Genomic DNA, 23,528 nt, shown 5'->3' with positions numbered 1-23,528 from the left:
AGCGGCGGTGAAACAGAAACGGCCCCGGGGGGGTGGTGGAGAGCGGGTGGGTGGGAGCCGGCAGGGTGCCCGGGTGGCCAAGAGGGCCAGCGGCATCCTGGCTTGTATCAGGACCAGTGTGGCCAGCAGGAGCAGGGCAGGGATCGTCCCCCTGTGCTGGGCACTGGCGAGGCCGCCCCTCGAATCCCGCGCTCGGTGCTGGGCCCCCGGCCACAAGAAGGACACGGAGGGGCTGGAGCGTGGCCAGGGCAGGGCAGCGAGGCTGGGGCAGGGGCTGGAGCCCGAGGGTGGTGAGGGGCGGCTGGGGGAGCTGGGGGTGCTCGGCCTGGAGAGGAGGAGGCTGAGGGGAGCCCTCATCGCTCCCCCAACACCCGAAAGGAGGCCGGAGCCAGGCGGGGTCGGGCTCCTCTCCCCAGGAACAAGCGCTGGGACGAGAGGGAAGGGCCTGGAGCTGCGCCAGGGCAGGTTTGGGTTGGGTACGGGGAGAAATCGCCTCAGTGAAAGGGGCGACGAGCGCAGGAGGGGGCTGCGCAGGGCAGGGCTGCGCCCCCACCCCGGGAGCGTTCAGAAAACGGGGATGTGGTGCTCAGGGACCCGATTTAGGCCTTTTCCAACCCAAACCACACCACGACCCCCTCCCATTCCGCCACTCCCGCGCGCGGGGGCCGCTGGCGCACGCGCCGTCCCGACGCGCCGGGGGGGGGGGCGTGGCCGCGCACGCGCCCTGGGATGCGCAGCGCCCGCCGCCTCATGGCCGCCGCCGCCGCCGCCGCCGGCACCGGGGCCGGGCCCGGGCCCAAACGGCCGCGGCCCGAGCCCGCCCTGCGCATCGGCACCCACGACGGCACCTTCCACTGCGACGAGGTGCTGGCGTGCTACCTGCTGCGCCTCCTGCCCCGCTACCGGGTACGGCCGCGGGGCGCCGTGCGGCGGGACCGGGGCTGCGGCCTGCTCGGGCCCCCCTTGCAGCCGGGCCGGCTCCCTCCCGGGACACCGTGCAACACCCCGACCCCTGCCCGCCCTCGAGTCCCACTCCCTCCTCGGGGCCGCCCTTAGACTCCCAGTCCCCCCTCGGGGTCCCCCGTTACCTGGTGGCATGTCTCGGGGCTCCCGGTCGCCCCTGGGGGCCACCCTTGGGTCCCCAGTCCCACTTGGAGGTCCCTGGTCCCACCCAGGGGCCACCCTTCGGTCCCCAGTCCCTCCTTGGGGTCCCTAGTCACACCTGGGGGCCACCCTTCGGGTCCCCAGACCCATTTGGGGGTCTCTGGTCACATCCAGGGGCCACCCTGAGGTCCCTAGTTGCCCCTCAGAGTCCCTAGGAGCCACCCTTCAGGTCCTCAGTCCCTCCTTGGGGTCCCTGGTCGCACCTGGGGGCCACCCTTCAGGTCCCCAGACCCACTTGAGGGTCCTAGGGGCCACCCTTAGGTCCCCAGTCGCCCCTCAGGGTCCATAGTTGCACCTGGGGACAACGTTTTGGGTCCCCAGTCCCACTTGGGGGCCCCTGGTCCCACCCAGCAGCACCCTTAGGTCCCCAGCCCCTCTTTGGGGTTCCTTTTTGCACCTGGGGGCCACCCTTTGGGTCCCCAGACCCACTTGAGGGTCCCTAGTCCCACCCAGGGGCCACCCTTAGATGCCCAGTCCTTCTTTGGCGTCCCTACTTGCACCTGGGGGCCACCCTTCGGGTCCCCAGTCCCACCTGGGGATCAGCCTTGAGTTCTCAGTCCCCCCTCAGGGTCCCTGGTCTCAGCAGGGGCAGCTCTTGGGGGTCCCCGCTCGCTCCTGGGGACCACCCTGGGCTCCCCAGCCTCACTCCGCCCCCCGGCAGGACGCGGAGGTGGTGCGCACCCGGGACCCCCAGCGCCTGGCCCAGTGCGACGTGGTGGTGGATGTAGGGGGTGAATATGACCCCGAGCGACACCGCTATGACCATCACCAGAGGTGAGGCCCCCCCACGCTGGGCACCGGGGTCCCCCAGACATCGGGGTCCCTCAGCGCTGACCCCACGGCCCCGCAGGTCCTTCATGCAATCCATGCGGAGCCTCCGGCCCGACAAGCCCTGGACCACGAAGCTGAGCAGCGCCGGGTTGGTCTACTGCCACTTCGGCTCCCAGATCCTCGCCGGGCTCCTGGGGCAGCCAGAGGACGGCCCCGTCGTGACAGCGCTCTACGATAAGGTACTGGGGGACCTGGGAGGGTCTCGGTGAGGGTTCTAACCCCGCCGGTGCCGCACAACTTTCCCCAGGGCTTCTCCTTGTTGGGGGTCACCTCATAAAAGAGCGCTCTGGGGAGGGGGACCCCATAAAAGAAGGGACCAGTTTGTTCCAGCTTCTGGTGCGCAGCTGGGCTCCCAGCCGGGCTGACCCCCAACGTCCCCTGCTCTGTCCCTAGCTGTACGAGAACTTCGTGGAGGAGATCGATGCCATCGACAACGGCATCGCGCAGGCGGAGGGGGAGCCCCGCTACGCCCTCACCACCACCCTCAGTGCCCGCGTGGGCCACCTGAACCCTCGCTGGAACGACCCCGACCAGGACACCGAGGTGGGGACGGGGGACGTGGGGGGGGGCGCAGCACAGGGCCACCCCGCTTGGGGCCACCGCTGACCCTCTTCCCCGTCCCCAGGCGGGGTTCAAGCGGGCGATGGAGCTGGTCGGGGGCGAGTTCATGGACCGGCTCGACTACTACCACCGTGCCTGGCTGCCCGCGCGGGCGCTGGTGGAGGAGGCCATCCGGCGACGCTTTGAGGTACCCACCATGCCGGGTCTGGGGGGGCCTGGAAGTTTGGGGAGGGGCGTGGGGTGAGGAGAGGCCAGGTCCCCTCGGTACAAACCTCCCTGCATGGCCGCGGGCGCCCCTTGCACCCCACACCCCTACACACGGTCACGCAACCCCCTGCACCCCTACACACAGCCATACACCCCCTCCTGCACCCCTACACACAGCCACGCGCCCCCTCCTGCACCCCTACACACGGCCATACACCCCCTCCTGTTCCCCATACACCTGTGCATGGCCATGTACCCCCGCCTGTACCCCTATATCCTTACATATGGCCGTACATCCCCTCCTGTGCGCCTATATCCTTACATACGGCCGTACATCCCCTCCTGTGCGCCTATATCCTTACATACGGCCGTACATCCCCTCCTGTGCGCCTATATCCTTACATACGGCCGTACATCCCCTCCTGTACCCCTATATCCTTACATACGGCCGTACATCCCCTCCTGTGCGCCTATATCCTTACATACGGCCGTACATCCCCTCCTGTACCCCTATATCCTTACATACGGCCGTACATCCCCTCCTGTACCCCTATATCCTTACATACGGCCGTACATCCCCTCCTGTACCCCTATACCCCTATGCACAGCCATGCTCCCCCCTCTGCTCCCCTGTACCCCTACGTGTGGCCGTGCACCCCCTCCTGTCCCCTATATACCTACGTATAGCTGCACACACCCGTATCCTCACGCGCGGCCACGTACCCCACGCCCCATATCCCTGCACGTGACCTGGCTGCACCCCCCCGCGCTCCCCTGGACCCCCCTCGTGCACCCCAATATTCCCCCGCACGCTCCCGCACCCCCAGAGCTCCCCGTGCCGGCTCCGCAGAGCGCCCGGCGGCGGACACACGTGGATGGCGGGGGGAAACTGAGGCACGGGGCCGTTCGGGGGCCGCACAGGCAGGACCCCCGCATCCCCAGCGCGTCCCCCCCACCCAGGTGGACGCAAGCGGGGCGGTGCTGGAGCTCCCGCAGGGCGGCTGCCCCTGGAAGGAGCACGTCTTCAGCCTGGAGCAGGAGCTGGCGCTGCCCGACCCCCTCCAGCTGGTGCTTTTCCCCGACCGCGGCGGGCAGTGGCGGGTGCAGAGCGTCCCAGCGGGGCCGCACACCTTCCAGAGCCGGTGAGACCCGTCCCCGTGCCGCGTCCCCCCCCGCCCCGGCAGCATCCCCCGCCCTGGGGACGGGTTTTCACCCACCGTCTCCCTCTCCCCTCTGCAGCCTCCCTCTCCCCGAGCCCTGGCGAGGCGTCCGGGACGAGGCGCTGTCCCAGCTCGCCGGCATCCCCGGCTGCGTCTTCGTCCACGCCAGCGGCTTCATCGGCGGCAACCGCACGCGGGAGGGGGCTTTGGAGATGGCCCGGCGGACGCTGGCGCAGCGGCACGGGGAGGGAACGCAGAGCGGATGAGCCCCCTCCCGTCGCGGTCACCCCAAAAGGGACCCCTTGCCCAGCGTGGTGGGCTCCAGGGACCGCTGCTGGGGGTGGCTGAGACCGTCCCCGCTCGGCCCACGTAATGGGATCCGGCTGGGGGGGGCGTCAACTGCTCCCAGTCCCCGTGTTGAACTGGTGCAAACCCAGTCACAGCCCAAACCAAGAGACTTTTTGGATCCATTTCTCTGAAGATTGTCCCCATTCCTGCTGCCAATGGGTTCCCAACACCAGTAAAAACCAGCGTGTTCCCAGTGCGTTTGCTGCTCAGGCAGTGGGGGGGGCTGGTGGAGGGGATGGGGGGGTCCTTGGGGTGCGGGGGGGGGACGACAGGACTGCGCATAGTTGCAGGGGCTGTGAATTGGGGTGCAGGAACGGCCCCTCCCCGTGCTGGGAGGGGAACCCAGGCATCCCGCCGCCCCCCCGCCACGAAACCGCGCGTCCAGCAGCATGAAGCGGGGGACGCAGAGCCCCCCCCTTGCTTCCAGCCTCCCGTCGCAGGGCGATGCGGGCGGCCTGGCTGCTCCTGCTGGCGCTGCCTGGCTGCCCCTGGGGCTGCCGGTGCCCGGGAGGGGCCCCTCCGGGGCTGCCCCCCACCAGCAGCCGCAACGAGACCCTGGCAGGGAGCGGGCGGCCACGGGCGCCGGACGCGGCGGTGCTGGCGGCCATGGGCGGGTGGCTCGGCGCCGTCCTCATCTACGTGGGCCGATACGTCCGGAGGAGCCGAGCCGAGACCCGGTTGCACCTCGAGTACCTGCGGGCACTGCCCTGCGAACCACCCAGCCCCGAGGAGGAGGAGGAGGGCGAGGAAGAGACACTCAGCACAGTCCTCTGAGGCACCGTGGGCGCCAGCCATCGCCAGACCAGGGAGCCCCGAGGGGATGAAGCAGCCCCAGCGGCTGGACTGGGTTCGTACCCGTTGTTTTCACCCCGTGTCCTCGTACCGGCCCCCTCCGGGCTCAGCCCCGCTCCCCACACAGCCCCGCTGAGGGGCCGGCTGCTCCCCTCCTTGCCCCTGCGTGGGTTTTTCCCTGCCCCGTGCCAGGGCCTGCCTATGGGGAGGAATTTGGGGGTCTTGGAGGAGGATTTTGGGGGTCTCGGAGGTGTTTGTGGAGCCGAGGACGTGGGGGTGAGCGGGGCCCCTGTGCTCTCCCCATCATCTCTGCACCCCGGGCTTTAGCAGAGCAATTACAGCCTAATCCCGGGAATTAACCACGTGTAATCCCGGGGTTTAACCACGCTGCCTCCCCCGACCCCCCGTTAATCCCTGCTCTGGGCAGGGGGGTGGCCCATCTGCTCCCTGTGACCACTTCGGTGCTGGCTGGGCTCACGCAGGCCGGCACGAGCGCCCGGGGCCAGGGCTCAGGCTGGGGCAGGGCCTCCAGCACCGTTCGCCGCCCAGCTGCAGCCCCAAATGGGCCAAATTTTGGGTTTTATGAATCCACAGAGTTTTTGGTTCACTTTGGGTTGTTCTTCCCACCCTCGGGGCAAAGCCCAGAGGCTGCACTCATGGCCAAGGACCCCTCGGCCCCCTGTGCCCTCACCTCCCCCCCTTGGGGCAGCTCTTTGACCCCAAAACAAAGCCCCCAGGGCCCACGGGCTGCGGAGGGCTCACACCCACCATTGCGGTAGGTGCCTTAAATCCATTTTAATTAAGGCACAGGGAACGGATGTTCTCCTGCAGGTTCATCCCGAGCTATTTTTGACATCAAAAAGCAGCACTGGAACCCCAGCTTTAATCTGTACAGCACCAGCCCCGCAAGCCGAGACCCCGAGGAGGAATTAAAGGCACCTGAGGCCACGCTGTGCGTCCCAGGAGGAAGACGATGGAGGCTGTGGAGGAAGCGTCCTGGCGCTGGCTCTTCAGGAAGATGCTGTTGAGGATCCAGGTGTTGTCACAGCTCCGAGAAGAGGGGCTGCTCCCGCACGCTGGCGCTGGCCATGACGGGGCTGCGGCTGGGGCTGGCACGGGGGACGTGGGCACTGACGAAGAAGAAGGGGACGTGGCTGATCTTCCCCGTGGACCAGCACTGGAGGAGGAAGAGGATGTGAGGAGGCAGATGAGCACAGGACACGGCAGGGGATGACAATCCAAGCGTCACCCTCTCCTCCTCCCAGCAAGGACACCTTCCCCACCCTCTCCTCTCTGCGGGGAGGTTTTTCCACCCCTCCTTGCTCAGCCACCGGATCGATGTCCCCAAGGGAGCCCCAAGAACTGCTGCCGAAACCGGGGACCGCACTCACCACGGTCAGGAGGGCGCCCTTCTTGAAGCAGGGGTGGAAGGCAATGAGCTGGGGCTGGGCGCCACGCTCCCCTCGCAGGAAACCACTGCGGGGGAAAGGAAAAACCACGGTTACAGCACGACCGCGCGGCAGCACTTGGTCACACCGGCAAAACACAGCGCTTTCAGCGTAGCTTGCGGTTAAGCGGAGATGTTTGGGCCCTGCCGGGATGCACCGGGCAAGGACGACCCAAAGCAAAGGGTTTTGAGGTGGATAATGGACGATGCGGCCAAAACGCAACTGGTTCTGGGGTAAAACGGCGACACCGCGCGAAGCAGGAGCACAAGATGGCAGCATCTCTCCGCTCCGACGTGGGTCTGCTCTTCCCCCCACGCCCCGGCGGATCGCTGGTATTCAACCAACCCCAAACCGGCCGCTACGCACCACGGCAGGAGCTCAAACACAGGGCTGTTGCGGGTACGAAACACAGCGATGACCGTCTGGCTCCCGGGAACGTCGGCTTGCCCTGCAGGAGGGAGCGAGGAGCAGTGAGGCTTTCCCTTGTGCGAGGGACAGCGCAGACGCCCAGACAGGCCCCTCGCCGCCGCAGCAGGGACACGGAGGTCAGGTTTTTGCGGGGAGCGGTTGGGCACTGCAGAGACGGGGGCAGGCAGCCACCGAGGTGGGGGGAAGCTGGCTGCGGACCGCGTTTTCCTCGCACCGAGGTGCACAGGATCCCGGGATGGGGCTTTCAAAGACCCTTCAGTGATTTAAAGCTGGCTCCGAAGTCTCGGGGAGGTAGGTTTGGCCGAGAAGGGTTTGGGCAACAGATGAGGCCACTCCTTTGGAAACGTCCCAGCCTTTCAGGTGTGACGTGGGGGCCCCGTCTCTCCAATGGGAAGGTTATTTTCCATCCTATCGCAGTTTCTGCACCAAGATCCTCGCAGGACCTGCCTGGAGGTGCAGAGGACAGGAAGGTGCCAGCTAGGGGAGTCCTGGTACCCTCACATTTTCCCCCTACCCGGTTTCTTCCCCACCAAAAACCGAGTTTGGGCCTGGCAGCTTCAACTCTCTCCCCACTGGTGGCGTGCAGGGAGGCAGCAGTGTCCCCAGCACTGTATTTCGGTGCTCCCTCAAAGGTCCGCTTTGTCTCGGAGCAGGGCCCGTCCAGGAGAGCCTGAATGGCTCGATTATCCCAGGGCTGCTCCTAGAAACGGAGCCAAGAGGCCCAGTCAGGCTCCAGGCGCAATGTGGGCACTGTGGGAACACGGAGACCTTGCAGGGGGGTTGGGAGAGGTGATTCATCCAACTGGAAGCGGGGAGGGAACCGGGATGCATCCCTCTCCGGAGGATACGGAGCAGAGTCACGGTGAGGGAGGATGGGAGGTGGGTGCTGCCTTCTCGACCCGACTCCTCGCCTCAGCGGGGTTTGCACCCCTTCTGCCTGCCGGCAGGGGGATTTTCAGGCAGAGCCTGGCGCTGGGGCAGGCAGGGCGGAGGCAGCGCTTACCTCTGATGATCACCGCCAGTCTCTCGCCGGTGGGGTCCCACACCATGGAATGGACTTCTCCTCCGATCCTGAAACCGGCGTGAGCGGCAGTGAGATCCCCCCGCCCAGCCAACATCCCCAGCGCCGCGGGGCTGCTGCCGCGGGGGGCACGGACCCCCTCCGCCTCCCGGCTGTCGCGTTAGGGCGACGGGCGCAGCCAGACCCACCTCTCCTCCCCGTAGAGCGTCTCGAAGGTGGTCTCCGACAGATCTGCCACGATAGAAGCTGTTTTCGAGCCTCCCACTTGCCCTTGCATCTCCCCTGAAACAAACGGCCTGGTCACTTCTCATCTCCCGCTTGAATTGCTACGTGGGTCATCTGACTCCGTAAATCACGCTTTTATTTCCAAAGTGATACGTAATTTATGTCTTGTTTCTTAGAGCAGCTGTGGAGCAACGTGCTGCGACCCCAGCAGCATCTGCCTGTGTCTGGGATGGAGGACGGGGGAGGTTTCCCCTCAACAAACATCAGGACCAGCTGCCTCCATGGAAAAAAGCCACGAGCTGGGCATTTAACCCCCTGTAAAAGTTTCCCTGCAAACCGTTCGTGACTGTAAGATCGTAACTGCAAGCAAGAGGCAACGTGAGGGGGGAAAAAACTCGACCCCAGAGCTTCTGTGCTTTGAGAGACCCCTGAGAGACCCTTCCCCCTGCGTGTCCCAGGTTCGCCTCTGTCCTTTCGCGCCCAGCAGGCTGGGAAACGCAGCTCATGAACAAAAAGCCTGTCTGGCCAAGCCCGGCCGCAGCCAAAAGCAAGAGGATTCGCTTGGGGACCAGCCGCTGGCTTTTGGAGAGCTTCGCCTTGGGCAGACTCACCCCGGTACTCCGAGAAGGACAAGGAGTAGATGACGGACTCGCCCAGCACGGTGAAGAGCAGTCGGCTGCCGTCAGGGCTCCAGCACCCTGTCTGTGGGACACAGAGCCGCGTCAGGGATGGGTTGGAGCCAGCTGGAAACGGGGGACTTTTCCTAAAACACCGTACGTGCCCCCGAGGGCCTTAGAGGCAACATCTGTCCCGCACGGGTGGGAAATGTCCCCATCCTACCTGGCAGCGTCCTTTGATGGTGGGCCACCGCTCGCACGTCCACATCTGAGCCTCCCACACTCTGGAAGAGAGACGAGCCGAAGCGAGCGGGATAAATTCCTGGGATCTGCCCCAATTCTGCTGCTCCAGGAGGAGTCCGAGATGTCAGACCCAATTACCCACCCGTTTTCCCCCCACCACATCGGATGCAGTAGGAATGGGAGCAGTTAGGACCCAAAGAATCCAGATCTGCTTGGGTTTGGAGCAAACAAAAGTGATAACCAGGGCTGAAATAAAACATCTCGCAGGTGGGGAGCTCACCTGAACACCGCGGAGGGAGTGGCCGCCAGGACCTTGCTGCCATCCGGTGACCAAGCCAAGTAAGTGACGCCACCGCCCCCAAACCACTGCAGCTGGACGCAGTTTTCGGTGGATACGTCCCACACCTGGAGGAGGGGACAAGGAGGAGGATAACGACACCGGGACCCGAACGCTGACCGGGTAGTTAGCGCAGCTTTGGGGGTGGGTTTGTGTGGACTGGGGAATACAGATTGATGCTTTCAGATCTAAACACTCCAAGTTCAAATTCAGGAGCTGCCTAATCCATCCCCTGAGGAAATGCCGCCTGTCCCCAGCAGTCCAGCAGCCGAACCGTCCCTTGGTGACCCCGCGGTGTGTTCCCGGTTCCGGCGTCCCAAACGCAGCCCCCCGGGAGGTACAACCCCTTACTCACCAGCATGGCCGTGTCGACCGGTGACGCCGAGAGCAGCAGCTCCCCGCTGGGAGCCCACGCCAGGCTGGTGACAGGGCTGTGCCCAGGGTAGGACAGCACCTGAGCGCAGCCGGACGACGGTCTGGAGGGAAGGAGAGAGAAATTGCCGTGGTTGATCACAGAAAGCGCCGGCCCGCGTGCCACCAAAAGCCATCGCTGCGTCCCCTGGCAGGACAGGCACCTGTGCGGCATTAACCCAAAGCCAACCCAAACGGCAGGGCCGGGGAGACGTGCGGGGCTGTCACCTCGTGGAGAGGGAGGTGGGATCCAGGTGCCACACCAGGACGCAGCTCTGGCAGGCGACGGCGAGGATGGAGGCGCAGAGCGGCTTCCAGGCCATGGCGGCCACGTTCCTCTGCAGGCGATGCTTCAGCGAGGGGATGGTGGCGCTGCCGGAGAGGAGGGAAGCGTGACAAGAGGAAAAATGGGGGATCGGAGTCCTCACACCACCCAGGGAGGGCTGTGGACCGTCTCCCAGTGTCCTCTCTCCAGTTCTGACCACGGTGGGTGCCTAAAAGCGTAGAGTGGGAGAGGGGATGTGCCCCACTGTGACCTGCTTCCATGGGGGGGGGACAGAGGACATCCCAGCCAGGTGACACCGGCGCCGTGCAGCGAGCCAGAGCACACCTCGTGCGATTTAGCACCGTGCCCTGTGCTGCCCACGGCCCGGCCCCGGGGTGGGAGATGGCACTTGCTGGCTTGAAATCCCAGCTGGGGCAGAACGCCTCGGCGGGGAGGCGCGGGGAGGGCTGCAGCACCAGCCGGCAGAGTCTTCTCCTGAGGAGGGCTTTACACGCCCTGGGGGAGCAGGGAGACCTGGAGGAGAAAGGAGACTCAACGACGCCCAAGAGACTGCTCTCCCTGCGATGGCAGCCAGGCCGTGTGCCGCCACAGCCTGCACCTGCCCCCAGGAGCAGGGAGGGAAGGAAAAAAACAAAGCTTAAATAAGGCCAGAGATTTTCGGAGGTGTCCTTGCAGAGCTCCTGCTACGCAGCAAGAAGTTTTGGGGACAGACAGTGCCAGCGAGAGCAAAGCCCGAGTGAACACCAAGGGCAGAGACGCCGGGGGAATCCTCGGTGTGTGCTGGAGGTGGATGCGAGAGGGCGAAACGGGGAGCAGGGGGTCTGCGGAGGCACCTCCCGAGGAGCAGCACCTCCAGGGATGTGGCCAGCGGTGCCTGAGGAGCAGCCCAGCCCTCACCTGTTGGAGTTGTAGACCCGAATGGAGTCATCCAGAAGAGCCACAGCAAACTTGCTGGTGTGGGGGTGCCAGGCGAAGGCCCGGATGGTGCAGCCGGCCCTGAAGGGAGGGACGGGGCAGGGTGAGCCGCGCCAGCTGCCACACCGGCGTTTCAGGCTCAAGGCAGCCGTGATGGGCTCTTGGGCATCGGGCATGACCACCCAGCAGCCCCCCAAGGCCAACAAAAGCCGTTCCCAGAGTCACCAGTGAAATAAAACTTCCTTTTCGCTGCTGAATGGGACCGTTTTCTCTGATAAATTCCCCATTCCTGGCAATTATTCGCAGGGCTCTGCCGAGAGGCTGGTTAACAAGCAGTCTAGGGTGGGTATTCGAAGGAATTTTCCAAGCCCTGATCTAGTTTAATGCTGTTTGCCCCACGCTAGGGCGTGCTTTGCTTCTCGTCGTCATACACAAACTGCGGCAGCCAGAGGCAACAGGGAAATATTTGCCCTGACACCCGTCTAACGGGGAGGCTGAGCACGTAAAAAATGAGGTGATCCTGGCCTTGTACCCCCACCCCTTTCTCTCAGCTCCGCAACCCCGTCTCGCAGGGTTTCGCAACACGCGGGACTCACCAGTCCACTGCCTGGGAGAACGCCGCGATCATGTCTTCGCTGGTTAGCTTCAGGGGAGAAGAGTTAACACTGAGCCAGCAGCGCACACGACAGCAGGAGTCAGGGCCCTCCCAGCATCCAAACCCCGCTTCCCTCTCCCCCCACCTCGATTTCGGTCCCTTTTGGAGAACTTTGCTGTCCTAATGCCTTTCCAGCGCCCATTCTCCTCCCTTTGGTGAAGGAAACCCACAGCATTTGTACTGGGCACCACCAGGGGGAATATTTTGCCGTGTTTTCAGCTGGGAAGCACCCACCCGCCATCAAAACCAGCCTCACGGCGCAGGGTCAGCATTGCAGGACGTGCCGCATCGTCCAGGCACGAGGGTTAAGTCCCGAAAAGACTCACCGAGAGGTGGGGGAACAAGGAGCCGTGCAGCGAGGAGAGCCAGTGGCACACGGCCAGCAGGTAGCTCGAGCCCGTCTTCACCCACTGCAGCCCTGCGGAGAGAAAAGAACCATCGCCGCTTCTGTCGTCTTCAACGAGAGGCCCAACAGGCAGAGGAAACACAGGCAGCTGCGACAGGCAGGGACGGGCACGATGGAAAAGGGGATGAAGGGAACCGAAGGATCGAAGCGAGATGCAGAAAGAGCCCGGAGATCTCCAGCTCCTCCGCGAGCAGCCCAGACTCACCCTCCTCCTCGGCGCTGGCGATCTCTTTCAGCACCCCGCACAGCCCCACGTCCCGCCTGCGGCGGAAAGCTCGGTCAGCCTCCTTCGCCCCGCGCGTTGGCCACGCAAAGCCCAGCCCCATCCTCTCCAAATCCCCCTCACCTGCTGAAAACCCCCCGAAAGCCTCCAAACCAGCTCTCCCCTCAGCTGGAGGCACTTACCCCAGTCACAGCGAATGCTGGGCCTGCCCCCAGCTGTGCTGAGCTCTCAGCTATATTATGACCCCCAAACTCTCCCAGTAAGCTCAGATTGGGGTGTTGCACAGCACCATGAAGGTCTTGGGGGAGGCTGTGCCCTCCCACTGTTTGCGGGTGAGCGCTGACAGGGCAGTGAGGCCTCTGCCGTGCTCCTGGGCGAAGAGGCTGCAGGACAGGTACGGGGAAGGGGGTTTGAGCGCGGATATGAAGTGAACGGGGAGCTCCTGGCTTTGCCTCCCGCGGGCCCAGCTGTTTTGGGGGGAGGTTTGCACTCACCAGGCGCTGAGGCATCTCTTCCAGAGGGACTCGCGGTGGTGGATGAAGGCCGGCCGGGTGCTGTGCTCCAGCCGGCTGTGAGCCTTGAGGGTTTCCTTGGGCAGGCTGAGGACGGGCAGGTCGGCCAGCTGCGGGCACAGACAGCCCGCGGTGAGCGAAGGGGGGAGCTGGGGAAGGGCCCCCCCCCCCCCCCCATGTTGCAGAAAGCAAATAGCGATGCGAGAAAAAGAGGAGGACAAAGATGGGGTGAAGGGATGAAGAAACCCCCTAAGTGTGAGCCTCTCCCCTTCGTGGCTGAGGGGGACAAGCCCCAGCAGGAGGGGCCGGAGCCCCAGTCGCAGCTGGGGGGAAGGGGTGACCCCGAGCCGGGCAGGGCTCACCTGGCTCTGGAAGGCGAGCGGCAGTTGCTCGTAGAGGCGGCCGCAGACCAAGGCGTTGTTGAACTCGTAGAGGGTGATGTCCCCGGGGGGCGGCGGGGGCGGGAAGAGCCCTAGGGAGCACATCCCGCCGCGGGGGTGAAGGCGCTGAGAGACGCAGCCCGCTCGCCCCGGTCACTCCCTGCCCAACGAAGCCTGTGAGGAGCGAGGGGTGACCCCGGGGGGATCCCCCCCGTTCCCCCTCCACATCCTCCGCCCCCGGGGTGCGCAGGCCCCTTGCCCGGTCCCCCCGGCCCCGCCGCCCCCTCGGCCGCCGCCATTTTGCCCCTCACCCTTTTCCTGCCTCCCGCGGACGGGTCCCGGCGAGGGCCAATCCCCTCCGCCGCCGCCTTCGCGCGCCCCCTGCCGGCGGCGGGGAGGGGGGGAATTAAAGGGGCCGCGGTCCCATGGGGGCGGCAGCGGTGAGGCGGCACCTCCCCCCCCCCCCCCCCGGGCCCAGCGCTGCGGTGACCGCATGCCTCGTTCTTCTCTCGGCGCTGAACCCCGCTTCGGTGAAGTCGGGGCTCCCCCACTGTAACGCGGGTGGATAAATTGGCGGGGTCACCTTTGGGGGGAGCGTTGCCCCTTTAAGAGAGGGAGTGCGCCCTCCGCGGGGGCAGGAAAGCGGCGCGTGGTGCTGGAGCGGGGCTAGGACACCCCCCCCCCCCCCCGTGGGGTCCCCGGGCCCCCCCGTGTCCTGCACCCAACCACCCCCACCCCACCCCCCGTGGGGTCCCCGGGCACGCCACGACCCTCCCGTGCACGGCCCCGTGGGGGAGGGGGGGTCCTCGCTTCCGTGGGTGCCCCCCCGTGCACGGGTCCCGTGGGTGCAACCTTGACCTGCCTGCGTGTCAGCCCCGTGGGTGTCCGCGTCCTTTACCGGCCCCCCCCCCGGTGCCTGGGTCCCCCCGTGTCCCGTGGGTGCCCATGTCCTCCCCACCCCACACCTGCGTCCCGTGGGTGCTCGGGTCCATGGGTGCCCACGTCCCCACTCTGTACCTGGGTCCCGTGGGTGCCCGTGTCCCCCCCACCCCATGCCCAGCTCCCACGGGTGTCCGTGTCCCTGCCTTGTACCTGGGTCCCGCGGGTGCCTGTGTCCCCACCCTGTACCTGGGTCCCACGGGTGCCCGTGTCCCCCTCACTCCATACCCAGCTCCCACGGGTGTCCACATCCCCCCCCCCCCATGCCCAGGTCCCGTGGGTGCCCATGTCCCCACCCTGTACCTGGGTCCCACGGGTGCCTGTGTCCCGTCCCCCCCACCCCATACCCGGCTCCCACGGGTGCCCGCATCCCCCTCTTTCACCGTACCCAGGTCCCGTGGGTGCCCACGTCCCCCCACGCAGGACAGTGGGTGCTGCGCTCCCCCCCAGCCCAGCCCCCCCGCCTTGGATGGCTCCCAGCTCCTCTTCTTGGGCTCTCGATTTCCCTTCCCCTCCTGTTTTCGGCTCGCTTTTATTATATTTATCGCTGTGTTTTCCTTAGCGGCCGCAAAAGTTATTTTAATTTTTTCAGGATATTAAATAAAGGCTGCGGCGGGGGGGGCTGCGGCGGGGGGCCCTGCATTCCTCACCCGTTACGGAGCGAGCGGGGTTTGATAGGAGACAACGATTTGGACGGCGCCGACATCAGAGCCACCGCAGGGCTGGCGTGGCCTCGTGGCTTCGCGTCCCTTGGACGTGGCGGCGGGAGCTGAACCCCCCCCAAAATTAAACCCCCCTGGGGCAGAGAGGGAGGCAAATCTGGTGCTGCCAAAGGGGGGGGAGGTCCCTGATGGGGTTTGGGGGGGGGGGGGGGGGGTTGGATGGATTTTGGGCTCTGTGGTTTGGGAGGCTCCGGGCGGTCGAGCCCTCGGTGGCCGCCGGGCCGGGGTTTGGCTCGGGGATGCGACTGGATGATCTCGTTGGCATTGGCCCACCCACGGCGAGCGGCAGCGGGGCTGGCGGTTTTGGGGGGGGGGGGGGGGGAACGACACCCCGAAAAGAGCAAACCTGTGTCCGGGGTGGGAGCGGAGCTGGGGGGCTGGAAGGAGAACTGGCACCCGCCATCCCAAATTCCCCCGGGAGCCATCCTGGGGACGGCTCTGTCACCCTCCGAGTCGTGGCACTGGGCTCTGGCCACCCCGCTGGCACGGGGACGCCGCTGTGCCTCAGTTTCCCCCCCCCTGCATGGAGGGGCAGCGTGTGTCCCCCCCAATCCCCGGGGACACCGGGGTCCTGGCCAGCTCTGCGGAGCCGTGGCCGCGGTGACTCGGCGCACGTGGCCGGGGGTGGCACCGGGGGCTCCGCCACGCTGGCACGGGCACCCGCTGCTGTCCCCGTCCCCGCGTGGGGCGGTGGGTGCTGGCAGCCGCTCCCCCGCTCTGTGCTGGCACGGGAGCCCGTTTCCGCCTCCCTTTGCCTTTTTCCGTGGTTTTTGGTTGTTTTTTTTATCAGAAAAACCCCAGAAAAGCCCCAAACCGGGGCTGGGCGCATCAAAGGGCTGGCGGGAGCCCAGGGCAGCGGGGGGGGGGGCTGGGGGGGAGGGGGTGCAGGGTCCTTGCCAGCCCGCGGCGCCCGAAATCGGGGTGTCCTCAGGAACACGTGGCCCCGCCACGTGCCCGCGCGCTGCCACATGGCCCCTGGCCACGATGCTGCTGGGGGGGAAACTGAGGCACGGGGGAAAGCTTGGCTGAGCTGGGCGGGGGCCGTGCTCGTGTGTCCCTGTGCACACGTGTGTTCGTATGTTCCTGTGCATGGATGTCCCTGGGATTGGGGACACGTGGTGTCGGGGGACACGCGTGTGCAGGGCGAGGCTGGCGTGATCGCCGCCACCGCGTGCGGATGGAAAAGTCCTGTTGGGGCCCCAAAAGCAGCAGGGGTCCCCCCCGAGCCTGGGGACGTTGGGACACAGGGACAGAGGGACATGGGACCAGGGGGACATGGAGACAGGGGGCTATGGGGACACGGGGGCAGGGGGATGTGGGACCACAGGGCCCTGGGGACATGGTGCCATGTGGATGCAGGGACATGGGGCCACCAGGGTATGGTGTCGCAGGGACACAGGGGTCCTGGGGACACAGAGCTATGGGGACGTGGGACCGTGGGGTCCCGGGAATGGGGGGAAACAGGTCTGGGGAGCACGGGGACCCGGGGTCCTGGGGCTATGGGGACACGGGGACATAGGGCAACAGGGTCCTGGGGACACGGGGCCAGGGGACCCCGGGGATCTGGGACCACGAGGAGCCAGCGGCATGGGGCGATGGAGGCGCAGGGACCCAGGGATGTGGGAGGAGGGGACAGAGCCAGGTTGACCCCAACCCCACTCAGCTCCTGCCACCCCCTGGAGAGGGGGACACGGTGACCCCGAGGGGGGACACCTCCCCTCTGTGCCTCAGTTTCCCTTTGAGCACTGAGAGCCGCAGCGGAGGAGCAGCGTGAGAGGAAGGCAGAGCCCATCCCTGTGATGAAGCCGCCCGGCCTCAGCCCGGCTGGCGCAGGAGAAGGGGGCACGGCTCCGCTTTCACGCCTTGGCAATCCCTTTATTGCTTTTGGGGGGGGGGGGAGGGCAGCCAGCTAAAAAAAGGGGGGGGGGGGTACGTTACATTAGTGCCTAACGAACCGGGCGTGCTAACGAGGCCGGAGGTGGAGGAGAAGGGGCGAACCCTGTCCCTGAGCTCTGTGCGGGGGCGTGAGGTGGCCGGCGAGGTTTTGGGGGCGAGAAGATCGGGGGGGGGGGGGAGGGAGAGAAACGGGGGGGGGGGTCTCACCTCAACACCCCCCCAGTGAGCCCCAGAGCGCTCGGAGAGCCCCCCCATAATTTAAGACATAAATTATAATTGCTAACGAGGAGCTGCCGCCGGCCCCGGGGAGGGGATGCGGGGTTTGGGGGGCGGGGGGGGGGGCAGCACCCCATAATAAATATCCCCAGCGGCGCAGAGGAGGATGAGGATGGAGGGAACGAAGGCTCAAATCTCCAACAAACTGCTGGCCTCGGGGCTACCGGCATCTTTCCCGGGCGAAGCCGGAGGTTGCCGAGGCGAAGCGGGGGGCTGCTCCCCGCTACCGCTGGGGGGGGGTTTGGGGGGCCCGGCTTCGGCGTGGGTCTTCTGGTGCTTGCTGAGATGATCGCTGCGGGTAAAACGCTTGCTGCAAAGGAGACAGGTGAATTTTTTCTCCCGCGTGTGGGTACGGACGTGCCGTTCCAGCTCGTCGGACCGGGTGAAACGTTTGCCGCAGAAAAGCCAGTTGCAGACGAAGGGGCGTTCGCCCGTGTGCCAGCGCAGGTGGGCTTTCAGGTGGGAGGCTTTGCCGTAAACCTTCCCGCACCCCGGAATGTGGCAGCTATGGACCGGCTTTCGTCGGGAGCCTCCCGGACCCCCCAAACGCTCCAGCTCTTGGCAATTTGGGCAATCGCAGGCCGGACGCCCCCCTAACGAACCGCCGCGTGGTCCCTTAGGGGTTTCGCCCGGGGTGGTTTTAGGGGTTGGGGGTGCGGCGGGGTTACTGGTGTAGGGGGGGGGGTTGAGAGCCCCAAAATCGGAGCCGTAAGTGGGAAGCGGGGGGCTGAGGGTGGGCTGGCCCTGCAGCGAGCCCTGCAGCCCCTCGGCGCCCGCCGGCCCCCCCAGCCAGCCCCCGTTAGGGTGCACGTCCCACCAGGAGGGTGCTGCCGGCCCCGAGCCCCCCGGCAGCCCCCCGCCGATGCCGCCCTTGTACCAGGAGCCGTAGGGATGCGGCATCTCCAGCGAGGGGTAGACGCCCGGCAGGCAGTCGCCTGGTGGGTGCCCCTTGGCCGTCACCACCACGGGGGCACCCAGCACTTCCTGGGCGCCGGTGGGTGCCGGGAAGGGGTGGCCGAAGGGGCCGTAGTCGGGGCCGTAGGGGCCGGGCGATGCCTGGGGGCTGGCGGAGGGCGAGAGCAGCCCCGGGGCGCTGGGGAAGGCGGCGGTGTAGGAGTCACCCATGGCGGCGGTGGCAGGGACAGGTGGGAGCACCCCGAGGTGGCGGGGACGGCGTCAGCGGGGGCACGGGGCCATGGCGCCCGGCAGCCTGTGGGAAGAGGGAGATGGGTGTTAGGGTGCTGGGGAGGAAGGAGATAAAGGGGGGCACCCAGTGCTGTAAGGTGCCCAGTGCGATGGGGCGCCCAGCGCTGGGAGGCACCCGGTGCAATGGGGTAACTGGTGCAATGGGGCACCCAGCAGCACGGAGCACCCGGTATTAGGGTGTCGAGCACCATGGGGCACCCAGTGCCTCGGGGCACCCGGTGACCCCCCAGGGTGCCCGGCATCGCGGGGCACGCAGCACCCACGCTCTGGCTACACCCGGCCCCATGGTGACACCCACCACCTCCTTCCCGGCGCTCCCTGCCCCTCCGTGCCTCAGTTTCCCCCCCCCCCCGCAGGCTGAGAACGCCCCATCTCCACCCACACGGCGGAGGCATCCTCGCAGGGGCTTCTCTGAGGGCTCATAGCAGGGTTGTGCCGGCGGCGGGGGCCCCCCACCCCCCGGCCTCCCCCCGCTCCCAATCTCAGCTCCTTCTGCTTTTATGGCCTTTTAATCGAATTACGCTGTGGCCGCCCCCCTCCCCGGGTGACTTCCTCTGCTTTTATGCCCTTCATGGCTTTCAGCTGCCGCCGGCTGAGACCGGGCGTCACGAGCTGCCCCCCGCCCCAGCACCCCCAGTTTTTCCCTTTATTTGAAGTTTTTTAAACGTATCCCTCCCCTTCACCCACTTTGTGGCTTTTCCAGCTTTTTTTTTTTTTGGGGGGGGGGGGGTCCCCCGCCTCTTGCCGTGGTTATTGCGCCTATTTTTAAGCCGGCCCCGGCCGCGGCCGCAGCGCGCTCCCGGTTTTCCAAGGATAACAAGGGCCAGGCCTGTGCCCCGGGAACGCTGCCCTGCCGCGAGAGCCGAGGTAATTAAAACCAGGGCGAGCGTCTAACGGAGGCACGCTTAAAATAGTGTAAACCTCCCATAAATCAGCTCCGCTTGCGCCGGGAAATTAGGAGCAGGGCAGGCGCCCCGGGGAGCCGGGAGCTGCGGGCTGAGAACGGCGTGAGCTCGGTGCACGAGTGGCTGCTGCAGGGCTTGGCCGGGGGAGAGCCGGTGGCTTTGTGGCCTCTGCTGTGTCGGGGACCCCGACCCCTCCTGTGTCCCCCCCGCTCTGGAGCAGCCCCTGGGGTCCAGTCCCTGCTCTGGGGGTCCCTGGTTCCCCAGTTCCCAGTTCCTTGTCCCTGATCCCCAGTGCCTGGTTCATGGTCCCCAGTCTCGGGTCCGCAATCCCTGTCCCCTCGTCCCCAGCTCCCAGTCCTTGATCTCCAGTCCCTGGTCCCCAAACTCCAGTCCCTGATCCCCCAAGTCCCCAGACCCCAGCCCTGCTCCCCTGTCCCCAATCCCAGGTTCCCAAATCCCGTCCCTGGTCCCCATCGCTGGTCCCTATCCCTGATGTGCCACTGTCCCCAGCGGGTGCCCCCTCTGCCTCAGTTTCCCCCACCACCGTGCCACCGTTGTCCCCAGGCGCCCGGGACGCCCCGGGGCCCTGGCTCCCCCTGCTCGCACGGTGAAACCATCCCCAAGGAGGGGACAGTTTGGGGTGGAGGTGGCACTTGGCACCGTCCCCATGTCACTGTCCCCTCCCTGGGGACGGCGGGGTGCAGATTCTGCTGGGGTGGGGAACACCAGGGTGTCCCCTGCAGGCACAGGGACAGCGGGGGCAGAGGATTGGGCCCCGCTCAGGGCTGGGGGACACCGGGTCCCCGTCTCCTGGTCCCCACGGCTCCCAGGGACCGCGGTGGCCTCCCAGAGACCTGCCTGTCCCAGGGTGGCCCTGTGCCAGGGATGGATGTGGCCCCATCACCGTGGCCTTGGGGACAGATGTGTCCCCAAGGGGTGCCAGACTCCTTGGGGACAGACGTGTTCCCATCAGCTGGTCTGGGGGTGCCATGGCCCTGGGGACAGATGCGTCCCCGTCCCCCGGGTGCAATGGCCCTGGGGACAGACGTGTCCCCAACGGCAGGTCCCGGGGCACCGCAGCCCTATCCGCTCCCTGCCAGCACCCAGGGCTCAGCACCCCAGGGTGCCCCGGTGCCGCAGGACACCGGGGGTCCCCGGGCTGGGTCCTGGTGGCCGGTGCAGCGGTGGCAGCGGTGACAGGGTGGGGCTGGGGACATCCTGCCTAGGAACAGCCACAAAGTCCTGGGGCTGAAAATATCCCCGGAGCCACCGAGCCCCACGCCCGGGCGCCTGGGTCCTCTCCAGGCCGAGTCCCATGGCGGGGGGGGGGGGGGGCCCCCCTTTCCCGGGGGGGGGGTCCCACATCCCAGGGGACCCTCCCTGACTCGAGGGGGTCTCCTTTCCCGGGGGGTCCCAGGGGCATCCCCCATCCTGGGGGGGTCCCGTATCCCGGGGGACTCCCCTGCCCTGGAGGGTCCCTGTCCCGGGGAGGGGGTCCTTGTCCCGGGGGACTCCCCCATCCCACGGGGTCCTGGATCTCGGGGGTCCTTGTCCCGGGGCGGGGGGCTCCCCCATCCCGGCAGTTCCCTGTCCTGAGGGTCCCGTACCCCGGGGGTCTCCCCCATCCCGGAGCGGCTCCCGTACCCCAGGGGTCCATGTCCGGGGGGGGGGGGTCCCCCATCCCGAAGGGTCCCTGTCCGTGTCCGTCCCCCCCCCCCCCCAAGAGCTCCCGGGGGTCGGGGCTGTCCCGGGTCCCTGCCCGGGCTCCTCACCGCGCTCCGGGGCTCCGCGGGTCCGGGGATGCCGGGGTTGGGTACCGGTGGCGGGGATGCCGGTGGCGGTGTCGCGGGGTGCCGGTGTCGCGGGGCTCGGTGCGGGAGGGAGGGAGCACCGCGGCGGCCGCCCGCCCCGCTGTGCCGCTGCGGCGGGGCTGGGCTGGGCCGGGCCGGGACCGGGGCCGGGAGCCCTGCCCCGAACCGCCCCTCGTCGGGGGGGGCCGGGGGGGTCGGGGGAAGGGAGGGCAGGGGGAAGGGGAAAGGGAAGTGGGAAAGGGGAAGGACAGGGGAAGGGGGAAAAGGGGAAAGAGTGGGAGCAAAAGGAAAACGGGATTGAAAGAGGGAAAGAAGTTGGGAGGAAAAGGAGGGGAGAGAGAAGAAAGGAAAGGGAAAAAGAAAGGGGGAAGGAGAGGGGAAAGGAAGAGGGGAAAAAGATATAAGGAAGGAAAGAAAGTAAAAAGAGAAAGAAAAGAAAAAGAAAGAAAAGGAAAAAAGAAAAAGAAAAGAAAAAAGTTGTGAAGCGAGGAAGACGGCGGGGGGCTGAAGGCCGGAGGAGGGAGGCCGGGGGCTGGGGGACAGGGACCGGAGGGGGGGAAAAGGGGAAGGCAGAGGAAGGAGAGGGGGGAGAAAGGGCCGGGAGGGGGAAGGGGAAGGGGAAAAGGGGGGGAAGGGGAAGGAGGGAGTGAATGGGAAAAGTGCTGGGCGGGAGGGAAGGCAAAAGGGGGAAGAGAGGGACGGGGAGGGGGCACCCCAGGCCCTGTCACCCTGTTCCCCCCCAGGCCGGGGTCTGCGGGGGCAAGATGGGGCGAAAGCACCCCAAAACGGGTGGTGGGGATGGAGCAGGGATGAGGGTCTGGGACACGGATGGGGACAGGGACAGGATGGGGACGGAGCAGGGATGGAGACAGGACAGGACCTGGGATGGAGTTAGAGGTACCGGGGATGGGGATGGAGCAGAGATGGGGACAGGATTGGACCCAGGGTGGGGATGGGATAGGGATGGGAGCAGGGATGGGGATGGGATAGGGATGGGGACAAGAGGGGACCAGGGATGGAGCTGGAGGTACTGGGAATGGAGCTGGGGGACCAGGGATGGGGATGGGGTGGGATGGAGCAAGGACAGGGACAGGGGGGACCGGGGATGGGGATGAGGGTCAGGGTGTGGGGGCAGAGCTGGGGACAAGGACAAGGGACACTCACAAGGGAGCGGGGTTGGGGACAGGGACACGAGTGGCCCTGGAGATGGGGTTGGGGATCCCCCATGCCTCAGTTTCCCCACTATGGGGGGGTTATTCCTCTCCCCCCCCCCTTTTCTTCTTTTTCCCTCCTCTTTTCTTCCTGTTTTCCCCTTTTCTTTTTTATTTCCCCCCTTTCCTATTTTTTCCCCCGACACGGCCGTTTGGGAGCCAGCGGGGCCCTTTCCCAGCCCTGAGTCAGGGCTTTCCGCTCCGGAGCCGCCGGCGCCGCGGCCGCCCGCTGAAGGCCGCAACCACCGTCCCCCCCCCGGTCCCCCCCCTCTTTCGCCAGGGCTTCCACTGCCCACAAACTGGGAGCAAACTGGGACGGCCTCTCCATCCCTCCTCTTCCTCAGCTGGCGAACTGGGGGCACCCCAGGGGGTTTTGGGGGGGTCACAGGGGTTTGGCTCCCACCGGCGTCGACCGCGAGAGTTTGGTTCACCGGGGTGGGGGGGCTGGGAGCCGCCCGAACGCCTGCGTCCCCTGGATGGGGGTGCAAAGTGGGGTTTGGGGCCTTCCCCCAGCTTGGGGGTGGCAGGGACCCCCCCGTGTCCCCCGGGGCCCTTCAAAGCTTGGCGGTCGCCCGCCGAGGGGAGCCGGGGGGGACGCGAGGGCTGGCGGCGGCGGGGGCTGATTACAGGGCGGCGCCGGGCTCGGCCGCCCACGGGCCCCACGGCCGCACTCGGGGCCCCCGCAATTACCCGGGTATTTATACCCCGGCCGGACGCCTGGGTTCGCTCCCGGGGGTGGGGGGAGACGGGGGGGCTCCTTCCCCAGGGCTCGTCCTCCGGCTCCGCTTCCCTCCGTCCACCCGCCGCCCCTCCAGCCATCCCTCCCTCCCTCTCTCCTTCCCTCCATCTCTCCACTCCTCCATCCCTCCCGCCATCTCTCCCTCACCTCCTCCCTCCCTCCATCTCCCCTCCATCCCTCCCTCCAGCCTTCTCTCCATCCCTCCCTCCCTCCTTCCCTTTCCCCTTCCCACCTCCTTCCCTCCCTCCTTCCCCCATTCCTGGCTCGTTTACCCCCATCTGTCAGCCGGGCTCAGGACGTGACATGAGTTTGGGGGTTCTCAGCCCCCATGACGTGAGTTCGGTGGGTCTCGGCCCCCCTGGCATGAATTTGGTGGGTCTCGGCCCCCATGGCATGAGTATGGGGGGGTCTCAGCACCCTGACATGAGTATGGGGGGGTCTCAGTGCTCATGGCATGAATTTGGTGGGTGTCAGCCCCCCTGACATGAGTTTGGGGGGTCTCAGTGCCCATGCCATGAGTCTGGGGGCACTCAGCCCCCATGACATAGGTTGGAGGGGGTCTCAGCCCCCATGGCATGAATATGGGGGGGCTCTCGGTCTCCATGACACGAGTTGGCGGGGTCTCAGCACCCCCACATGAGTTTGGGGGGTC

The 23,528-nt window shown here is 66.5% G+C and overlaps 4 protein-coding genes across 12 annotated transcripts; 2 read left to right on the top strand and 2 right to left on the bottom strand.

Moving 5' to 3' along the window:
- The first annotated feature begins 725 nt into the window (after positions 1–725).
- On the top strand, positions 726–4,467 carry MYG1 (MYG1 exonuclease). The gene is made up of 7 exons (XM_087771614.1): positions 726–906; positions 1,826–1,938; positions 2,015–2,174; positions 2,389–2,538; positions 2,621–2,743; positions 3,724–3,905; positions 4,003–4,467. The coding sequence occupies exons 1-7, from the start codon at positions 730–732 to the stop codon at positions 4,187–4,189; spliced, it is 1,092 nt and encodes a 363-aa protein (XP_087627740.1). The 5' UTR covers positions 726–729; the 3' UTR covers positions 4,190–4,467.
- A 77-nt stretch (positions 4,468–4,544) lies between these two features.
- Positions 4,545–6,033, top strand: LOC148053978 (leucine-rich repeat-containing protein 3B-like). The gene is made up of 2 exons (XM_087771634.1): positions 4,545–5,118; positions 5,895–6,033. The coding sequence occupies exon 1, from the start codon at positions 4,716–4,718 to the stop codon at positions 5,043–5,045; it is 330 nt and encodes a 109-aa protein (XP_087627760.1). The 5' UTR covers positions 4,545–4,715; the 3' UTR covers positions 5,046–5,118; positions 5,895–6,033.
- Positions 5,928–13,545, bottom strand: AAAS (aladin WD repeat nucleoporin). 9 transcript variants are annotated; one of them, XM_087771564.1, is made up of 17 exons: positions 13,154–13,470; positions 12,774–12,901; positions 12,262–12,317; positions 11,977–12,068; positions 11,592–11,638; positions 10,978–11,076; positions 10,441–10,593; positions 10,023–10,217; positions 9,739–9,859; positions 9,327–9,451; positions 9,027–9,087; positions 8,798–8,888; positions 8,150–8,243; positions 7,938–8,011; positions 6,878–6,953; positions 6,455–6,539; positions 5,928–6,240 (listed from the first exon to the last, which is right to left on the bottom strand). In XM_087771564.1, exons 1-17 carry the CDS (start codon positions 13,274–13,276, stop codon positions 6,106–6,108), a joined length of 1,755 nt encoding a protein of 584 aa, XP_087627690.1. In that variant the 5' UTR covers positions 13,277–13,470; the 3' UTR covers positions 5,928–6,105. The 9 variants fall into 9 exon arrangements, 7 of the variants coding, with proteins under 7 accessions (XP_087627690.1, XP_087627685.1, XP_087627686.1 ...); XM_087771559.1 differs by adding an exon at positions 13,483–13,545 and having other exon boundaries at positions 5,928–6,539; positions 6,878–6,959; positions 7,944–8,011; ... (1 more) ...; positions 10,023–10,593; positions 13,154–13,331; XM_087771560.1 differs by having other exon boundaries at positions 6,878–6,959; positions 7,944–8,011; positions 9,027–9,146; positions 10,023–10,593.
- Positions 13,546–17,133: 3,588 nt separating this feature from the next.
- On the bottom strand, positions 17,134–21,000 carry SP7 (Sp7 transcription factor). Its single transcript, XM_087771616.1, has 2 exons — positions 20,888–21,000; positions 17,134–18,214 (listed from the first exon to the last, which is right to left on the bottom strand). The coding sequence occupies exon 2, from the start codon at positions 18,127–18,129 to the stop codon at positions 17,134–17,136; it is 996 nt and encodes a 331-aa protein (XP_087627742.1). The 5' UTR covers positions 18,130–18,214; positions 20,888–21,000.
- Positions 21,001–23,528: the final 2,528 nt, after the last annotated feature.

The sequence above is a fragment of the Nipponia nippon genome, unplaced genomic scaffold, assembly GCF_047370975.1.
Source record: "Nipponia nippon isolate SJK-2023a ecotype South Korea unplaced genomic scaffold, ASM4737097v1 scaffold_35, whole genome shotgun sequence".
Classification (NCBI taxonomy): Eukaryota; Metazoa; Chordata; class Aves; order Pelecaniformes; family Threskiornithidae; genus Nipponia; species Nipponia nippon.
The sequence above is the reverse complement of the archived record's forward strand: the minus strand, read 5'-3'. Positions and strand labels throughout refer to the sequence as shown.

What these genes read in the sequence shown, in the direction of transcription:
- MYG1 (XM_087771614.1), top strand. Translation starts at nt 730, where the DNA reads ATGCGCAGCGCCCGCCGCCTCATGGCCGCCGCCGCCGCCGCCGCCGGC. An exon ending in GCCTCCTGCCCCGCTACCGG is followed by an intron (nt 907 to 1,825) that starts GTACGGCCGCGG and finishes GCCCCCCGGCAG; the next exon opens with GACGCGGAGGTGGTGCGCAC. An exon ending in TGACAGCGCTCTACGATAAG is followed by an intron (nt 2,175 to 2,388) that starts GTACTGGGGGAC and finishes CTCTGTCCCTAG; the next exon opens with CTGTACGAGAACTTCGTGGA.
- LOC148053978 (XM_087771634.1), top strand. Translation starts at nt 4,716, where the DNA reads ATGCGGGCGGCCTGGCTGCTCCTGCTGGCGCTGCCTGGCTGCCCCTGG.
- AAAS (XM_087771559.1), bottom strand. Translation starts at nt 13,276, where the DNA reads ATGTGCTCCCTAGGGCTCTTCCCGCCCCCGCCGCCCCCCGGGGACATC. An exon ending in AAGAGATGCCTCAGCGCCTG is followed by an intron (nt 12,318 to 12,773) that starts GTGAGTGCAAAC and finishes TTTCCGCCGCAG; the next exon opens with GCGGGACGTGGGGCTGTGCG. An exon ending in CCATCAAAGGACGCTGCCAG is followed by an intron (nt 8,889 to 9,026) that starts GTAGGATGGGGA and finishes TGTGTCCCACAG; the next exon opens with ACAGGGTGCTGGAGCCCTGA.
- SP7 (XM_087771616.1), bottom strand. Translation starts at nt 18,129, where the DNA reads ATGGGTGACTCCTACACCGCCGCCTTCCCCAGCGCCCCGGGGCTGCTC.